At 38.2% G+C, this 21108-nt stretch overlaps 1 protein-coding gene across 1 annotated transcript in view; it reads right to left on the bottom strand.

Moving 5' to 3' along the window:
* Positions 1-3608, bottom strand: part of DACH2 (dachshund family transcription factor 2) — a 691023-nt gene extending 687415 nt beyond the window's left edge. The window contains exon 1 of the mRNA XM_050776357.1: positions 2925-3608. Within this exon, the coding sequence (XP_050632314.1) occupies positions 2925-3433 (509 nt within the window). The 5' untranslated portion in view covers positions 3434-3608. The remainder of the gene's footprint in view (positions 1-2924) is intronic.
* Positions 3609-21108: the final 17500 nt, after the last annotated feature.

Genomic DNA, 21108 nt, shown 5'->3' with positions numbered 1-21108 from the left:
TAGCTAGAAGCACTAAGAAGTCATGAGTCCTGAAGGACAATCCTCTTTAGCCAGATCTCCACTGGTACATCACTCATCTTGGAGCATCTCTATAAGCTCTTCTGTTCCATCTTTCACTCCATCTCAAGGCATCACTGTGCTCTTTTCCTGCATTTCTACTCTCTTCCTGGCCTGGAGTCTCATCTACCTTACTTTGTCTCTCTTGGACCTCTTTCCTATTTACATCCCTTACCTTTCTTTTCACTGAATAGAAAAGTCACAGAAATAATGTGGATCTAAAAATTTCACAATTTTCTTTAAAAATTCAGATTTGGGGAGTAACTTAAAGTATACATTTCTGTAAATAATCTCACCTAAAGTCATACAGCATTTATTAAATGCATTATTACATTTTGTAATTTTAATAATGTGGTTAGGAGGGCACTTTGGATCAGTAAAATTTGTTGATATCATTTTATCATTAATTAGATTTTTCCCAGAAATTGTGGTTTTCTTCTATCTAAAATTGCAATTTAAGTGTGTTTCTAGTAGTTTTCCTCATCTTCACTAATGGATTGCATTCATAGAATATACTTCATAAATTTTTACAATTAAGAAAATTGCAATACTTGTAACACAGTTTTAAAATATGAATATAACAAACAAAATATCCATAGAGAAAAGAAAATGCAATAGAAGGCACATGAATCACATCACAGATATATTTCTTCCTACATATTTAATATTTATCTATCACCTTTATACACACACATACACACAAGCAATTCACACACACGAAAAGTTACTATTGCTGTGATAAGGAGTAAATAAAAGTTAATTAGATAAAAATAATAACTTAAACATACATGGTATAACAGGGTCCAAAAATATTATAAGATCACCGGCCTCTGGATTTTTTTTTTAATAAGTAGCTCTAATAAAAATTAGGAAAAGTTTCCATTTATAGAGAAAAGTATCAAAATCATATTAAAATACTAATCTATTTATTTGAAAATTGTAGTCATAGGTTTTTCTCAAGAATGTGCAAATTAATTGAGGAAGGAAGAATTTCCTAAGTGTAATAACTGTTCCACTTTAAGAATGGGCATTTGTAAGAGAGGGGAGAGGGGGAAGAGAGAAAGAACAGGGATGGGGAGATGAGAGACTGATAAAGAGAGAGAGTTAATAAGAGAATAGGTTTTCATGTCTGCAATTATTTAAATGTTTGAGTGTTTTGGATGGCAACAAATGAATTAGATGGCCACTGTCTGAAGTCCCTTGTAATCTTTTTAGTTTGTGTACTAATAAAAATGCTTTGTAGTCAAAATAAAATTGTCTTTTTACTCTTACAATCCATAATTGCCTGTTTTATTGAGGGAGCCATTATCCTTTGTGTTTTAAGGCCATCTATCTTCCTTAAGAAAAGCTGATATAATAAACCGGTTTTGTAAGCCCTAAATATGAATCAGGTAGGAGTTCTCACATAAACAGTTTTCTGTTTAATTGCTTGAACACAGAAAAACACTGCTCAATGGAAGAAAAAAAAAAGAAGGAAAAAGGTTCCCTTGTAAGTTCTGTAGCATTATCTTATTGTAGCAGTAAGCAACAGTTTGCCTACAAGTTGTCAGTATCATTCAAGTATAGGGCTTTTACAACAGATGTGGTAAACTGTTACAGTTTCAGTTCATAGACCCAGAGATGTTATGATTTAAAGTTCATTTTTGAGAAAGGTTTTTTTTTTTTTTTTTTTGCAAAATAATAAGCAGTAGTGCTGTTTTACAACAAAACCCTTTGCTCCTTTTAACCACGTGATGGTGATTTTTGTGCCAAATCTGTGCTTTCCTGAGATGTTACTAAACTGGAGATGGAATAAACACTAGAAGACTAATTCACAGGTGTTTAAAAAGTCAGATAATCTTGAGTATTCTTTTTTTCTTTTTAAACTCAGAAACACTGAACACAATTTGCTTCTCATATGCAAATAGACATTTATTCACTAGTGTACTTCTAAATTGTGATATGAAGGAGGTACACTTACAACCAGGGAAGTTGACCATCATCATTTAAAGAATCCTGTCTTTAAGGGAATAGGATCCTCCCAACTGTTCACCTGGAAGAGCTGAGAGCATCCTCTCTAGAAAATCTGCCAACTTGTACACCAACATCCAATCCAGTCCCAGCCACAGTGATTCATGCCCCACATTGCCCTCTGCAGATAACCCAAAACGGACGATCCCAGGAAAGTGATATTTGTCGTTGTCCTTTTGTAAAAATAGTATCCATCGACTTTCCTGTATCGTGTACTGGGGAGCTTTGCGCAGCAAGCATGGGCATACGTTCTCACGCGCACTTGCACACACACACACACATCAACACCACCACAGACAACACCACACACCCCACACGTTCTCACAACAAACACACGGGATGGGGATCGAATCACCCTCTGGGATGGATTCTAGACTTCCCACCCCCTGCATGCCCCAAATGCTGTATTCTGGCTTGCTAGCTTAGGAGCCCAGTTTACAGCTCAGCCAGCCCCCGGAGAAAGCCCTTGGTATCCGTGTTCAGAAGAAAACCTATCCGACCCGTGCGGCCACAAAAGAGCAGGAAAGAAAACCAAATAGAGAAATTAACAAATAACCACAAGCAGCCAAAAGCCATGCAAGATATGGGCAAAAGGCTGGAAAGTTTCAATAGAGGACTGCAAACTCAAGTTTGTGCGGGACGTTTTTAGACCAAAGCCCTTGCACTGAGCGCGGACTAGAAGGCATCAGCATTAATGAAACCTTCTAGTCCTCTTTCCCCACCGACTTACAGCGTGAAGAATAGAGGCAAACTAGTTAAGACTCACTCTACAAACAAAGTTGGATGAGGGTGGTGAGGCATGCAGAAGAGGCCAAAGGGGTAAGAGAAGCGGGAGAGCCAAGAAACGAGTGTCTCACCTGGCATTGGTGCAATCGGTGAACAAAGTTTCGAAGTCTTTCCTGGTGATGAGTTTGCAGCGGTTTACCCCGGGCTGGATGGCCCCCAGCCCGCGGAGGATCCGGACCTGCTCGACAGTACACACCACGGGGGATATATCCAGTCTCTTCAGCTTGGTGTACACAGTGTGCAAGCCTCCCACCAGGTGCTTGAGAAAAAGATCAAAGACTTGCGGCAGGCAGATCAGTTCCTGGCCGTCCATCAGGAACGAAGCCACCTTCATCCCGTGCATATCGACCATGCGGCACTCGTTGGTGTTGGTGTTGCCGCTGCCGCCGCCGCCACTACCGACCCCGCCACCTCCGGCACTGCTGCTATGGTTATTAACCATGAAACTATTGATCATATTAGGAGTGAGACGAGGGGGCTCCCCGGGAGTCGAGTACAGGGGTTCGGCCCGGAATAAGCCCCCCGGGACGCCGGAGCCGCTGGAAGTTGCAGAGATCACTGGAGATGCGGAGACAGCCATGGTCACTCTGTCTCAATCGTGGGTCCTCGGGCCCTCGCTTTCTCGCCCTGGCTCCTCTAGATCCCCTCGCACTCACTCCCTCACTCTCGCTCTCTCTGGCGCGCTCTCTCTGGCGCGCTCTCGCTGACTCGGAACTGTTGGCAAGTCTTCAGCAGCCGGCTCACGCTCAAGCTCACCCACCACCCAGCAAACAGTGAGCAGCCCCGACCCGCTGCGGCCCCAGACCCCACCCCCACCACACCCCCTCCGGAGACTGGCAGCGCCCCACAGCCAATGGGCCCCACCCCCTCTGCGCCGAAGCGCTCCGAATGGCTGCCGCTGGAGAGGAGGTGGAGACTCCCTGGCCGGCGTCCGACTACCTGAGTGGGTTCAGGCTGGACGGTGAAGAGAGATCCAGTCAGAGAAGGGGGCGGTGTGGTGCCTCGGCTTCTTGCCTCTCAGCCAGACAAGAGAACTCCCAAATGTCACGCAGAGTTCTCAAAGTGGCCTACGCTGTGAACCCATCCGCTCCGCGCTTCGCTGGTGTCTGGGTGGGAACGCAAAGCGCGACTTCTGAACGTGCCTACCCATTCCCCTTCCGCCACCTTACACCGGGTTCGATCGTGGAAAGTGAGGTGGCAGCTCCAATTCCACTTGCGCGTCGCTCCCAAACTCTGCGGGGGCTAATAGGCGGCTTCGCCTAGCTCCCAGGAGAAAGACGCTAGCAAGTTCAGAAGTAAACAGATTAGCCCTTTAGCCCACCTAAGCGCGCTTGGTGTAAATTTTCCCCTACCCAGCGCGCAGAGGAACAAGCGTCCGAGATCACACTCAGATCAGAGTTCTGGTTGCTAACTCGCACTGACATTCAGGAAGCGTGGTGAGCCTGTGAACACTTTGGGAAACAGAGAGACTTGCTTTGTGGGTGGCAGATGGACGCCTCATTTTATGGCACTTCCGCCACTGTCCTGGAACAGATTTGTCTGTGTCCCCGTCCCTTAGTGTCGAGATTGCCCTGGCCCTACTCCCCGCGAAAATTGATAGGAAATGTTTGTTTAGGACTCAAAACAGTCATTACGGAATATGAGGAAAGGGGGAGGGTTTGCGCTCTTGAACGTGCATTTTCCTTCCTCTTCCATTGGCTTTGAAGGTCCAGTCCTAAACAAGATTCCACTTCGCCCACTCATCAAGTGTCCCAAACGTACTAAGAGCTTATAGAACAAAATGTCTAAGCAGGGTACATTTCAGGGAAAAGGGATGGTCTTTTCCACACAGCATATGGTGGTTAGATAGCCTTAGCAAAATTGTTTTTGTTTCTTTTGAGACAGATTCTCACGCTGTCGCCCAGACTGGAGTGCAGTGGAACAATCTCAGCTCTCTGCAGCCTCCTCCTCCCGGGTTCAACCGATTCTCTGCCTCGGCAGAGTAACTGGGACCACAGGTGCGTGCCACCGCACCTGGCTAATTCATATATATATATATATATATACACACACATATATACACACACAAGCACATATACATTATATATACATAGTATATATAGTGTGTGTGTAAAGACAGGGTTTCACTATATTGGCCAGTCTGGTCTCGAACTCATGACCTCATGATGCGGCCTCCCAAAGTACTGGGATTACAGACGTGAGCCACGGCTCCTGGCCTAGCAAAGTTGTTTTAAGACTCCTTGTCAAGCTATTCTTTCTCTAAAACCAAGATATTCCCTTTCCTGTGCTCCTCTTCTCTAGAGGCTGTTATTCAGAAAGTGAAATCCAGGCTTCGTTTCTTTACAAAACATTACCAACTACATGGCTTATGGTGACTTCTCTGATATTCTTCAAAAATATAAATAATGTTGGAAACTTACTGAATTTTATTCAGCCCTAGTTGTACTTAGTAGGATCAATGAGAAATGTGTGTGTTCTTTTTGCTCCTTTATTTAGTCACAAATGCCCTAAATTGGATTTTTCTGCCTCTTTTTACAACATATTTTCTTCTTTTCTCATTTCATCAACGAGGTTTAAGAACTGCCCTTTGAATCTCTTCATACTGTTTCAATTTCAAATTGTACGGGGTTAAAATGCTAAGAAGCTGTGATGATCATTGCTTTCAAAATGCAGTGATGTAACTCTAACATAATAGATTGGGATGTAGGCAGCTGCAAATCATTTTTAAAAGGCATCAAAATGTTTTTGCTACGTCGGTACTGCTGTGGGAAGAAGGTAATAAGGGGCAAAAAAGGACAATTGAGAAGAAATAGCAGAGGCAGAAAACACCTCAACCAAAAGTAGAAGTATCAAAAAAGAATAAAACAGCCCTGACAGAAATGTTTGTATTTACCAGTTTTTAGAAAGAGAAATCCCAAATTGTATTCAACAGGTGTTTTGACAGAAATGGGTGTTAAACTATCTGTTGAAATAACTTGCCTCTGGTAATTTATTGTGATTGAAATTTCCAGGTGAATAAGTTTGGCTGTAAAGAATGTTTTATTTTCAAATGGCTCTAATTACATTAAAAATCCTAAGGCCAAGCTACCCCTTATATGTAGCTGCGCCCACATTATCAAGGCCTTTTTATTTGCAGAGCAATTTGGGGTTTTCAGCAATAAAACATTGCACAGAGATTTTGGTGTTTCAAATTTAAGAAATCTGAAATATAAAAAAGAAAGGCAGATTACTCATTCATGCTGTAATCATTAATTGTGAAATTGAAGAACAGACATACTTTGGCAACTTTGGAAAAGGCACAAATTAAAAGTCATGTGTTTAATGAGATGTACCAGGTTTACAGTAATATTTTAATTATTACTAGAGATTACGGTTCTATTTCTAGCAGAAATACTAGAGACTCAAATTGGCCATTGATCATTGAAAGGTTAAAGTTCTCTGGAAGCTTTCAATACAAAAAAGATCCTCGATTTCATTATTTGAATTCCGTCTCATTGCAGTCTTCTAGATAAACTTGGTAACGTTCTTAAGTAACACATGCAATTTAAACAGTCTTTTAGATCTAAGAGAGCAAGTTTTGCCTCCTTGGTTTTTTTCTTGACTTTTTGATTTTTCTATTTTTTATCACTACTCTTTCTACTATTACTATCAGTGCTTTGGGATTGAGACAATCAATTTTACACACAGGGTTTGTTTTTGTCCCTTTCTGATTTTAATGTCTTCCATAAGCCAAACATACTTCTAAATAGGGCTAGGTTTCTACAAGACCAGAGGAAGCCTTTCGCATCAACACCCTGTACGTTTGGAATTGCTTGATGCAATATAAAATCATAAAAAGGTTGCCATAAACAGAGTACCCTTGAGAGATGACTCTCTATGGATAGAGAGGCACTGCATTAAAACGAAGAAAACACTCAAGGTTTATGAATTAATACAAGACAGGAGCCAACCACCACAACAAATAAGGACAAACTTAGTATAAGCAGGTAGCATATCTCATCAGAAGACGTTCTAATTCCAGTGGAAGGCTTTGGGGCCTAAGTGTAGTTTCGCATACACTGAAATGCTGTAAACTTCCATGGCTTAATTAACAATTTACATTTTATCTTAGTCCATACTCAGTTTGGAGGGGAGGGTGCTCATCTGTGACTTTAGGCAAAATATTTCACTTTGACACTGTCAGTAAAATGCAGGTACCATTTTAATTAAAAATTAAAAATACGTATATTGGCAAGCTTATGCAGCACTGCAGAATATCCAGAACTATTTGAAGGGACTGGATTTCAGATCAGGCATTCAAGCAAATCCCAAGGTAATAAATGGAATTATTTGAAACCCTCAGCCAACTGAAGTTACAACCTCTAATGTGGCCGCTAATCACAATCTCCCAGGAGACCTCTAAGGTTCACTTTTAGGTAAACAATAAAAGGAAATTGAGCGAGACAATAAATGTAAAATGAAAGCATTCATATAACGGAGAATTTAAGCGATGAAAGCCTATAGGTATGTATGTATGTATACCCCATTAGGACACTGGTTATAAAATGATCTATAACATCATTTTTTTCATTCCGTTACAGTGTTAAATTGAAGATAAATTCCAAGGGAGGCAAAGGTGGAGAAAGGGGACCAGCAGAGCATCAAGAGAATTGGTCAAAACCCAAAGAGTAACAGTTAAAATCCGATGCTCAAAGGAAAATGAACATTTTCTTTTTTTTTTTTTTTTTTTTTTTTTTTTTTGAGACAGAGTCTCGCTCTGTCACCCAGGCTGGAGTGCAGTGGCCGGATCTCAGCTCACTGCAAGCTCCGCCTCCCGGGTTCACGCCATTCTCCTGCCTCAGCCTCCCGAGTAGCTGGGACTACAGGCGCCTGCCACCTCGCCCGGCTAAGTTTTTGTATTTTTAGTAGAGACGGGGTTTCACTGTGTTAGCCAGGATGGTCTCGATCTCCTGACCTCGTGATCCGCCCGTCTCGGCCTCCCAAAGTGCTGGGATTACAGGCTTGAGCCACCTCGCCCGGCCGGAAAATGAACATTTTCTAACTGAAATATTAAAAATAAACTTTCAAAATACCTTATAAAGTATAAGTGCTTACCAACTTTTAACATACGCTATTTCATACTGTACTCTCCTAAAGGAGAAGGAAACATGTTGTCTTAAATTCCACCAGTGTCTCTCAATGTATTGTTCCCTTTTAAATCTTGGGCTTTTAACTGTTCAAATTCAAGCTATTTTAACTTCAGCTGGTCTCCCACTGCTACTTAGTGTCCTTTTATTCATTTTGTTGACTCCCTATTGAATTCCCTGTAGCAGCTACTCCAAACCTTTTCTACTCGTTGCAAGTCACCCTTCCCCTCACTCTCATCAGCTACTGCCTCCCACTTCTCTATTATTTTGCCACAAAGTTATTTGACAGGCATTCCCTCCGCCTCCCTTCTCCCCTCCTAAAAGGATTTTTGCATCTTCTCTCTCAAAAAATAAAAAGCCCCCTCCACTGCCTTCATTGATGTTCTTCGTTCCTTTCTTTCACATCGTCCAAGTGACAAATCTATTTTATTCCCACCTCTCTCTTTTTCATCTCCAGTCTCTTCCTCTCTACTTGCTCTTTTCATCTTTTACTACATAAAATGTTCAAGGCTATGAATCCTTAAGACAAATCAAAACTTTCTACTCTAAAAATAGTTCCCAGAGTGTGGTCCCTAGATCACCAGCATCAGCATTACCTGGGTGCTTGATAGACATGCAAACAATTTGGCTCTACCCAAGACCTGCTGAATTAGAACCTCGGGGTGAGGCTCAGCAACCTGCATTTAACAAAGCCCCTAAGTAATTCTGTTGTAGGTGGAAATTTGAGATCCACTTGAAGGTACCATCTTTTCACAAACTTTTTGAAATCTACAATTGTTTTTCTTGTGTCTTAACCTTTAGCAATTTTATTTCTGCTTGCCACTTGGCTGAAACTAATCTACAGGAGGTGATTACTGACCTCCTAAATGCCAAATACAAAGTTGTTTTCTAAATCTTCATCCTTTGATATTCTGCAGCTTTTTACACTACTAACATCCTTTTTTGAACCTCTATCTTTTGTTTTAATGACTTTCTAACAATCTGTTTCTCCTCCTTACACAGCTTTTCTTTTTCATGTCCTTGGTCTTGACCCTGAAATGTCAAAATTCCTAGTGTCTACACTCTTACTTGTGGCAATTTTATGAACTCTCTAGTCTACAGCACCACCAACAACTATTTTACAGATTACCTCAAATATTATTTCTAGCTTTCTCAAAACCCTCCTGTAGAATTGGACGTCTCCACTTTGATGTCCTATGATCACCTCAAACTCAACATGTCCAAAACTGAATTAATTCAGTTTTGAATTAATCCTTATCTTATCTTCTTCAAAAAGGTCTTTGTTTTTCATTTTTGATATTTCTAAATGCTTTTTCCATGCAGCAAGTTACCTGAAATGGAAACTGGGGAGACCTCTTTGATTTCTCTCTATCCATTATACTCCCATCCAATTAATCACTAAGTTTTGCGATTTCTCTCTCATCAATATCTCTCCCTTCCATTCCTTTCCATTCCCAATGCCACCACCTTGGGTTTGTTCATTATGTGTTCTTTGGATACCATTACAATAATTGCCTCTTAATCTCCCTACTTATCTGGCATTTCCTCTTCCATTCTATACACCAGTGTATATGGATTATTTTTTCTAATGTTTCACTCTATTTACTAGAAATACTCATTACTACCCCACTGTCCAAACTCCTTAGACTGAACTTTAATTCTTCTTTGATTTACTTTTTTAATTTTATTTATTTATTTATTTATTTATTTTTACAGTGTCTCACTCTGTTGCTCAGACTGGAGTAAAGTGGCATGATCTCGGCTCACCACAACTTCCACCTCCCAGGTTCCAGCGATTCTCCTGCCCCAGCCTCCCGACTACCTAGGACTACAGGTGCGAGCCACCATACCCAGCTAATTTTTGTATTTTTAGTAGAGACGGGGTTTCACTATGTTGGCCAGGCTGGTCTCGAACTCCTGACCTCGTGATCTGCCCACCTTGGCCTCCCAAAGTGCTGGGATTACAGGCGTGAGCCATCACACCCGACCAATGATTTACCTTTTGATCCTTTCCGCCAGTGCTCTTTGACATGTTGCCTGTGCACCAATAAATGAGTATTACTTTCTACTATGCTTAAACTTCTTATACCTTCCCATTTGAGTGCTAATGCTCATGACATTCTTTTACCGTAGAATATGTTGGTGCACACCTCCTCATCTCCACCCACCCAAATCCTAACCACACTTGAAAAAGGAAGTCTAATTCAGCTCCAGGAAGACCTCCCTCATTTCCTTTTTTCAGCCAGAAATGGGCTTTCACTCTTCTGAACTCTTATTGCACATTGTGCCTCTCTTAAGGTAATTAAAACATGCTTCCTTGTAGTGCAAGTTGTTTGCAACTTAGTCGTAGGCCCTCTCCTAGAATAAGGTTTAGTCAGGTAAGAGATTATGCATATCTCAATCAATATGATACTTCAAGTGCCAACCACTGTTACTGACTCATAGTAAGTGCTCATACATGTTTATCTAATGAATAAATATGTGATTATGATCTATAACCTGTTGTTCTACATAAATGTTTGTTATCATTCTGAGTCAGGTCCTAAGAGGTTGCTAAGCATAAAATATTTATTTTTTGTTAAAACAATGATGATTTGTGCTTACTGGTAGTTTCTGGATCTTTTTAGTGATGATTGGCTTCTCAGATTAATAATTATTTTAATTTTTAAGCATTAATTTCCTTACAAAACTTAAGTGTGATACATTTATATTACATTATGTTTGCTTCCCGTGAACCCTAAGGAATTTACTTGTTACCAATCTGCAATGAATATATTACAAAATTATAATGAAGCATATTTACATCTCTGTTTGAAATCTCACTAAATTTTTTTATTCTACATGTTTTGTTTTAGGAAAGGGTAGCTCAATAGAGGAAGTATGTTATTGAGATAGTTATTTCAAATCATTGCTGGGAGCTGATAAAACTGCACAGAGCTAATGTGTACATTTACTATTATTTGCAGAATAACCAGCTCTGACTTGAGAAAATGGAGAGAAATTATAAGCCTTCTGATTATGGATAGGAGAAAAATAGGTACTTTTCTCTGATTGGGAAAACACACTCTCAGTGCGATCAGAATACTAGGCAGTTTTTGCTTTTTGTTGTTGTTGTTGCTTTTCCCCTACAAAACTTGGGTAAAGAAAGCAAAAAAGGTAATGATTGTGTAGTTGAAAATATAGGTAAGGTCTTCTCTGAGTTTTGCTGGAATAATCCAGATAGAATAACTGCACCATTTGGCTAAATTCATATAGATAAACAACACTTCATCACTAAGCCAACTAAAAGTTGACAATAAACTTCCAGTAATATGTATACAGGCCACCTGAGGGTTGAGTGAGTTGTATAAAATGTTAAATATTTATAATAAAGTTACTGTAATAATATTTATATAACTGACATCTGTTGAATGCTTACTTTGCGCAGGCATTACGCTAAAGACTTTCTAAACACCCTCTTATTTAATTTTCATGATAATTCTGTGAAGTAAATTCCATTGTTATCTCCATTTCTGAGATGAAGAAATTAAGGCATAAAATAATTAATATGTCCAAGGTCATACAGATATAAAATAGCTGAGCTGGAAATACATTCAAATATGAATTTAGAAGCCAAATCTTAACCACTACACTACACGTACACTTTCTTATAAAAATACTGCTCTACACTAAATTTCTAAGGTTTTTTTTTTTGTTTTTCTTTTGTTTTTTTGAGAGGGAGTCTCACTCTGTCACCCAGGCTGGAATGCAGTGGCACAATCTCTGCTCACTGAAAGCTCCGCCTCCCGGGTTCACGCCATCCTCCTGCCTCAGCCTCCCGAGTAGCTGGGACTACAGGTGCCTGCCACCACGCCCAGCTAATGTCTTGTATTTTTGGTAGAGACAGGGTTTCACCGTGTTAGTCATGATGGTCTCGATCTCCTGGCCTGGTGATCCACTCGCCTCAGTCTCCCAAAGTGCTGGGATTGCAGGCATGCGCCACTGCGCCTGGCCTAAAGTATTTTTTATAAAAATTTGATGTTTTAAATATAAAGTTGCATCTTTAATAAAGAAGACAGGAAAATTACTTAATAAATTGGGGAAGGGTTGTATCGTTAGGGAAAAAAAAAAACCCCTGTTTGTCTGCATCTTAGACAAAACAATTATCTTGGCTTTAGAGCCATATGATTGACTCAGTCTCCATATGGTGGCACAAATCATAAATTGCAGGTTTAACGTTTTTGGAAATGTTAATAAAACAACTTTCAATGTTTACATTTATAGTATCAAAGTTCTGAGTTGAGAGAAAATGACACAAAAACATATCTGTACATTCCAAACTATTGAGAAACTTGTGACATGTCCAAAACCTGCCTTACGTTCAACTAATAAAGAGGAGTACTTGATGAAAATGAACGTAAACTGAAAACATCCCTTTGCAGTATGAGCAGTACTTGTACTTTTTGTTTCTTTACAGTTCAATGCTTTATTCATTGATTGCTGTCCAATTAGAACTCACACACTACAGTAATCTCTTCACAACCACAAGATCCCTTTGGGCCAACATTTAGTTATTCCTCTCTGAGACAGCAGTCTAGCAGACTGGTTAAGGAAGTGGAAACTGGCCAGACCACCTGTGTCCAAAGTCTGGCTCCCCAGTTTATCAACTGGGTGATCTTGGACAACATATTTAACCTCTCCATGCCTCAGTTTTCTGATCTATAAAATTGGAATAAATAATAATAGTATCTTCCTCATAGGGTTCTGTGAGATTCCAAGAGTAAATGTATACAGCATAACATATGTAAATTTCTTAAAATAGTACCTGTCACAGGATAAGGGCTATTCCTGTTAACTAGCATTACTTACCTTTTAATGGAGTTTTCAAATTTTTGTTTCAGTATATACAAACTGTAACTCTCTCAACTGGAAATAATTATAAAAGGCACAGGAAGGAGGTTGCTGACAAGTAGTAGTAGAAAAGGTAAGTAGGTAGGAGGGAAAAGCGAGAGCACATATTTCTGCAATGCAGGCTTGGAGAGATACGAGAAGTAGACGGAAAGTAGCCCAAGCCTGAGAATCATATTCAGATATCTGGGAGTAGAGAGGGAACCAAGATGCTGGCAAGAATATCTGACAAACATGTTTCATAATTCCGCTACATAGGATCACTTTTAAAAGATTAGCACAAATACTATTTCATCTTTAACTTCCAGGGATCTATGCCTCTCTGGGATCTTTGGCTTGAGAAAACAACTCTGAGTCATAACACATGAAAAGTCTTGATTATTTGAATGGTGGACTAGACACAGAGGAGCACTGCCACCACCTACCAATTTGCATGCAACCGTCATTAAAGTGAAACAAGGTTATAAGCTTCTTGAAAAGGAGAAGGGAGAAAGAAAGAGATCCTGAGAAGTTTCTTATGACAAAGTATGACAAATAAACACTGATTGTACAGTTCTCCATATTGGTCATTTAAAATGGGGGAAAAAAGCCCTGTTAAGTCTGACTGTTAATGTGCCAGAGTCATTGTCTCGGTTTAGTGCATTTAAAAAAAAAAAAAGATAATGGCTTCGTAGGTACACTCATGAGCTCAATCCTTCTAAATCTGGATCCCTAAAACTGTAAGTTTCTCACAAATGACTTCTATTAGAAAGTTTGAGGAGCTTTACCTTCCTGATTGAAGAAGGACCTACTTACTTCACTTCTTGCCTACTTGATTGCATATCGACGAGTTCCAGTGATGTCAGAAGACATGATGGTATCACCGCATATATATTCAGGATAAAATAAACATATAGCTTGGTTTTTAATTTATGGTAAAGAATTTTTTAAAATATCTTCTCCAGGAACACATTATATCAAAAAGGAGGCCTACACAGATCCATCACCTGAGAACTTCCTTGTTGACCAGGTCTCATCTTGTTCATCTAGCTTTCAACTACTTGGTTTTAATTGTTCCTATGCATGAAAATAAACAGGTGGCCTTAGTTTGTGCTGTACTCCTCCACACTGTCTGTATTCCAGAATAGTACTGATTTTATAGACATAACAGAATGATCAATTTTGTCTGTGAAATTCCACCCACACATAGTTTTCACCAGTTCCTATCCACTATTTGTTCTCACAAACAAATTTAACCCAACAGTCACCTAGAGACCCCTAGAGAAATAGGCAATAGAGATAGGAGAAATATTTGTCAGAGAGAGCTTTTCCCTAAAATTGTGCTTCTCCTCTACCCAGTTCCAATATTCCAGTCATCTCCATCAAGTGTATAAACCTATTTGAAGAAGCAAACAAGCAATACATATGCCTGGTTCATAAAAGAATCCAATATTCAATAAATTTCAAAGTTAAATGTAGCACATGGAATATTGTTTAATGTCTTAACTTGCCCAGGTGCTTAAGAAGTAGAACAGATAATATTGAGAGTGGATTAGAAAGCCAAGGAGAGCCCGACATATATAAGTTACATAAATTGTAGTATATTCTTCACTAGAATTTTCTGTAAATTATATATAGCACATGTTTCTGGGTATAGTAATTTACAAGAGATTGTAAAAGAAGTAGGACAATTAACAGGAAATAGGACTCCAGAAACAAGGTGGTTTAAATAATGGAAAGCTGATCTATGCACCTTTACAATTAGGTGAATTTTATACTCCCAAAAACAAGTGGAGAAAAAGATAAGAAAGTGAGCCCCCTCCTTTTGCCAACTAGAATGCAAATTTCTTCTTTGCTTACACTTAGCCCATTCATTTTCCCTTTCTAAAAGTGATTATGAAGATAACTTCCTCTCAGAACTAAAAAGAAGACCATGGGCTATGCTGTGGAGTGTGGGTGATGGTATTAAAAGCTATTTGACTGTAGCTTTGGCTTTCCTAATATTATTGAAATCAAATCCAGTTTAGTGGAAGCCTTCAAGGTAGGAGAAATAGTGTCTTAACATTTTAAGAAACACGTCCCTTGTCATCTCCACTGACCTACACTGAATAGAATGATTTGTGTTTAAAAATTGATTCATCTATAGAATACTAAGTTGAGCCAGATACCAAGTCAGGGCACTACTTGGGGCCTATGGGAAGGCAGAAAAAAATGATTATCTATAGTAGTGATGCTAAGTTAAGAAATTTGTTTTCTTTCTGAGGCATCCTGCTTCTAGACCAACATCCTGCTTCTAGACCAACATCCTGCTTACTCCAGCCTACTCCCAGGCCTGACCCCAATGAATCATCATATTTTCTTCTCACTACTGCTAAATCACCTCCACTCCAGTCAAACTATTATAGTCTATGTCCTCTAATCCTGCATTTCCAAGCCTTTGTGTGTACTGTTTCTCTCCCTAGAATCCCCTCTGCCTAAAATTCTCTCTCTCTCAGCTTATAAAAAACTATCTTAGGCCGGGCGCGGTGGCTCACGCCAGTAATCCCAGCACTTCGGGAGGCCGAGGCGGGTGGATCATGAGGTCAGGAGATCGAGACCATCCTGGCTAACATGGTGAAACCCCGTCTCTACTAAAAACACAAAAAATTAGCCAGGCATGGTGGCACGCGCCTGTAATCCCAGCTACTTGGGAGGCTGAAGCAGGAGAATCACTTGAATCCGGGAGGCGGATGTTGCAGTGAGCCGAGATTGTGCCACTGCACTCTGGTCTGGGCAACAGAGTGAGACTCTGTCTCAAAAAAAAAAAAAATTTAGTCTGCCTCAAACTTTCACTGACTGCTATAAGCAGAGGTGACCCCACCTTTCCCAGAAACCCAGAGAATACATTTCCATCATAAAAATGTCATATGTTTTTCAGGATCAACAATCAGACAGCAAATATTTGTTGCATTCCTACTACAACTACATATGAGACATTCATCAGCATTGTGCAGAGTATGTGATTAAGTGCTGAAAGCTGTGCAGTTCTAGGAAGTAAAAAACGACTGGCCACCTCAGAAATGTATAATTAAACAGCATATTTAAATTAATGCAATTTTGCTCAAAAGCTCATATTTCTTAGGCAGTCTTTTAAAGAGAACTTCAAATCAGTGTGATATTAATATCCCAAGAGGATTGTATTTCAGTGTGGATCAACACTTTTTACTCAAATTTAATTTTTTTGTTTTTAAATAAAACTGATGAATTCAAATGTCTGCATATCAATATGGAAATGATCCCATCTTCTGCATAATTAAGAGTATTGTGTTAATGTGTGCATAATGTAAAATCAATAAATAATTAATTGCTACTGATTGTAATTGAATGTTTTCTTAACTTTATTGTCAGTCATGATAAAAAATCTGAACATCTATACTGCACTAAATTAATTAGTGTGTCATTTCTATTACATACATCAGCAGTCAAATAATGCAGTAACATCTGTTTTTAATGTTTTAAAGATAGGCTATCCCTTATTAAGTAAAATAGGGAGTTACTAGAAATGTTTTCAGTGATTGGTGATTATGGCAGTATCTTCAAAGAGATCTAATAAAGTCATTTATATTTCTTCCAATTACTGCATTTTAATCCACTGTCAATTATAGTGACAATACTTAGACATAAACTCTTCCTTTCTGTGGGAATAAATTATGAATCTCTTTTGTTACATTGCTTTATAACAATGAATACTTATCAATTAGCAATGATAGACTATTCCTCGACCACACTTTTGCAGAGAGTAAACATGTAAATAAATACAGTGTCATTGGGTCAAAAAAGTCAAACACTGGAGAATTTTATGTTGAAAGCCAATTTGTATTAATTTAACGATATTTTGTAATCAGTCCTTTCACAAAAGTCATATTCATTTATTTTGTAAGTATACAAAGCAAACAATGATGTAGACATTCTCACATGAAATTATTTGCTATGGTCAATGAAACACTGCATTTTGGAAGTGACTAAAAAGTTCTTAACTAAGGTAAGGTGCCACATTTAGCAAATAAAAATACAAGATGCAATATTTAGAATATACTTATATAAAAGATTGTTCATTGCTGATCTGAAATTCAAATTTAACTGGGCTTCCTGTATCCTAATTTGCTAAATCTGACCACTCTAACAGGGGGAATCAGGGAAAGCTTCTCAAGATAGGTGACACTTGAGCCATCAAGGATAAGTTGAAATTATCCAGGTGAAAGGAGTAGAAAGTTGGGGCAAGGATGGCCTTTGACGCTGAGACATGGAGATAATAGTAAATATGGCTGGAGAGTAGGAGTGTGAGAGTGTGATGAGAAGTAGGAGTGAGCTCTTCATTTCATCTAGAAAATTAACTTCTAACTTCACAATAACAAATGACCAAAAAAAAAAAAAATACTACTTGAATCTCCATCCCTTCTCTCCAAGTTCATAGCAAAGTCTGACAGGTATAAACACAGCAGCATTTGTGTAAAACAGTTGCTTAAAAGAATACAAAGCTCTGCTCTGTCCAAAATTGTACTTCTTTTTTCAAACCTTCAACAGGTTTCACCTTGCTCTGTGAGGGCTAATCAGCCTTTGATTTTCTCCAGTAAGGAATCGGATCACTTCTGTTTTCTTTGAACATGTCACATTCCTCATGCGATGCAACTGTTTCTACCTGTCAGGATGTCAGTTCTCAATGTAATTTTACAGCTAGAGAAAGAAATCTGAGTGCTTCAACAGGAAATTTTTAACTGATAATTGATGGTTGATGAAAGAACCAAATACCTTTCATGTAAACTGATGTTTGTATCCTGTTCGGATACTAACTTCTGAAAAGTTTGTTCTAAGAATGAACTGTGGCTCACCGTGCTATTCACTAAAGTCTCTCAATATGAGGCTTTTACTCTGGCCAACCACGCTTGTCTCTATTGTCTTCGGAAGGCTTTTCACACAAAGTATAAATTTCCATTGATACCAGTCATCATTACCCAGTGTCTCAAAAATTCATTTCAAACTCAGTAAGATGTACATTTTCAAATAATTTATCAAATCTCTCAACTTAAAACAGAGTCAAGTGATGCATTTTGAGTCAAAAATGTCTGAAAAGGAAGAAAACATCATGTGGAAGATGTGACCTGTTCTCATGTTAAAATTATGTGTCGTGGCTCTGTAGCAACAAAAGCTGCTATAATCACCATTAACAAGGACTCATACATCATTCTGTTTGAACTATAAATAGTAAATGTCTGTATATAAGGGCAATATGTGAAAATGAAAATGTTCTGTGTTTTGTCATATAACATGTTTACCTTTTTCTCATTCCTCATTTGGTTTAAATTTTATTTCAATTCTCTTGTAAGCAATGGACCATGTCCTCAACACAAAAAAGTCTGACATGCACAGCTCTCTGTCCTCTCCTCCTCACAAATATGCTCATTCTGCCACCTCCACCGAAATTTCAGTCAAGGTTACTACATATCTTTATCTTTGGTGCAAACAAGCAAACATTTCCATTTTACTGCTTTGCCTCCTGAGACCCATCCTGGAGTTACCGCCATCTAGTGACAAGTAAGAGTATTTAATCCTTTTATTTTTGAAATCTAAATTGCTTAAAATTTAGCAAAGTAAAATAAGTGGACATAATAAAACAAATATAGAATTCTGAAAGAACCTTTTAGTCCACAATATAGCTGCCACACCATTGTTTGACTATAAATGAACAGAATTATTTTTTGTGTTTTCAAATAAATCAGATTTCTTTCAGTTTTCCAGCATGTTAATGTTTTACTTTGGGATGAAAATGTCAACTATACAGATTATGTATTCCTCTGCATCTTAAACTTGCTGAAATCCTATGCTAAAATAAAATTTTTTATGAGCTTACCAATTGTTTTCAATAACAATTTGCTATTTTATAGAATATGCTTATATCTGTAGCTCTTGGCTTGAGAAGTTTCTGTGTGTACATGTTCCTGAGATGTTGTCACAAATTATTTCCCTACATTCATGACTACATAAATATTGCTTTAAAAGAAAAAAATGTTAACATTTGGTCAAAATATTTTAGAATTCTTTCAGATATATGGTATTAAATAAAGTATGCTAAATATATCTGTGCAATTCAGCTGTGTAGAAGTTAGAAATTTGGTTTTCTTTAAACAGTGCCCTACTGTCATCTTTCAGAGTCACACACATAGTAACTTTAGTCTGTAAAGTGATCTATTGTTTACAGTAAGAAACATAGAAATACTGCATAATTTTAGTTGAATTGTCTTAAGAATCAAATGCAACCCTACTGACCGCAAATGGGAACCTCCATGTAAATGTCCAAATTTTATGAAGAACTACCATTTAGGGTCAACTAGGATTTATTTAAAAATCATCTCTTCTGACTTTTAAAGTACAGAGAATTATGCATAATGTTTTGAATTGGTTCACTTCTTGCTCAGAAGCAGGATGAAAATTTACACCATGGATACTTAACACTCCAAATGGACAAGGTAATTAGTTCGTCCAGTTGAAGAACTGCTGGGGGCTTAAGCTAGTTCTTTGGTGTTGATTGTATGGAAAACCCTCAAATATGAATGGGTAGGTTCTGGGTCTCCAGGTTAGCAACCACTTTTTATTTCCCACAGTCACTGGAACCAAATCTCACTAATCTATGTCTTCTAAAAAGTTCACATTAAAATGTGTTTGATGTAACAGTTTCTCTATCTGGGCTTGAAAAGAAAACAAATTTCTGAGGCTTAGATCTTGCATAATTTAATATCAGACTTGAATTCAACAAATGTCACAGTAATGTTACTGTGTCGTAATTATAGGAATGTAAAGATTCAATTCAGCTGATGCTTTAGATACATATTATATAATATTGGTTTAATGCTTACAAATAATGTGATAGAAATTATACAGTTGTTTCAATATAAGGAAAACAAAAAAAAATGTGGCCTTGTGAGGTGGCTCACTCCTGTAATCCTAACCAATTACAGGAGGCTGAGGCAGGTGGATCACCTGAGGTCAGGAGTTCGAGGCCAGCCTGGCCAACATGGAGAAACCTCATCTCTACTAAAAATACAAAAATTAGCCGGGTGTGATAACGGGCACCTATAGTCCCGGCTACTCGGGAGGCTGAGGCAGGAGAATCACTTGAACCCGTTGGGTGGAGGTTGCAGTGAGCCGCGATTGCGCCACTTCGCTCCATCCTGGGAGATAGAGTAAAAGAATGCCAAAAAAAAAAAAAAAACTATGTTTAACGTGATTTAGCATTATAAAATGGTCAAATTGATTAAACTAAAACAAAAATACCTCAAACATCAGAAGCACATTTTCTCAGCTTGATTTCATGTGTGCCCATTGCTTTATCTGTATTATAGGAATCTTGAATTTACGAAAATAATAAAATGTACTAACCAAATAAAATATTAAAAATATTAATACAGCAACAGGAATCATCAGAAGTAATATTTTCCTTTAGTCAGATAGACATGAAATATTTCTTTTTGTGTGTCCAACAATCATGAGTGAGAATTTCATAGTAGAAATTTAAAGAATATTCATTAAGTAAAAGATTTATATTTTCCCAAATATTCAGGCGAATTCCTTTAATTCTGAGCTAGATATTTTGCTTCCAATTTAAAATGAATGTTTTAGATTGATTTAGCATTTGTTTTTTGACATCAGCATGGAGGTCACGGGTTAGGCTACAGTAATCTGTCAGAGGGCACTCTCCTTTGTCAGAACTTTAAAGTTGTAACACCCTGGAGAATTAGTAAAACACTATATTATTGTGTCCTGTGGCATGATAAGGCAAGAATTAGACTGAGAGGCATCTCCTAAATTTAGGACAAAGACAACAAATTTAAAATCAAGCAACCCTTGATGCCTAAGTAATCTGAGGCAATTAAGTTCAGAGAAAATGTTGTTATGAACCTGTGGACTGAGACCCTAGAAAAGAAGCTTGTATTAAGAAGTGGGAAGTTCTCAAAAATAAAATTTTCACTATACAACAAAAAATAATCCCCAAGTAAAATAGAAGGAGAATGAATCTAAAGATGATGTGACCTTATAAGGAGTTCTCAAATGAGCTTATGTTATAAAAGGAGGCACACAAAAGATGGAAAAATAGACACACTCAAGGACAAATGTTTTTAAATTGCACATATATACCTATTTATACATTATCAAGAAACTTGAAGCCAAGGAAGAAATGAGAACAGTAAAATTAGAAGAAAAATTTTAAACCTCCAAAAGTGTCTTTGAA

The sequence above is a fragment of the Macaca thibetana genome, chromosome X (genome assembly GCF_024542745.1).
Source record: "Macaca thibetana thibetana isolate TM-01 chromosome X, ASM2454274v1, whole genome shotgun sequence".
NCBI classification, from domain to species: domain Eukaryota; kingdom Metazoa; phylum Chordata; class Mammalia; order Primates; family Cercopithecidae; genus Macaca; species Macaca thibetana.
Note: the sequence above shows the minus strand (reverse complement) of the source record. Positions and strands in the feature narration are given on the sequence as shown.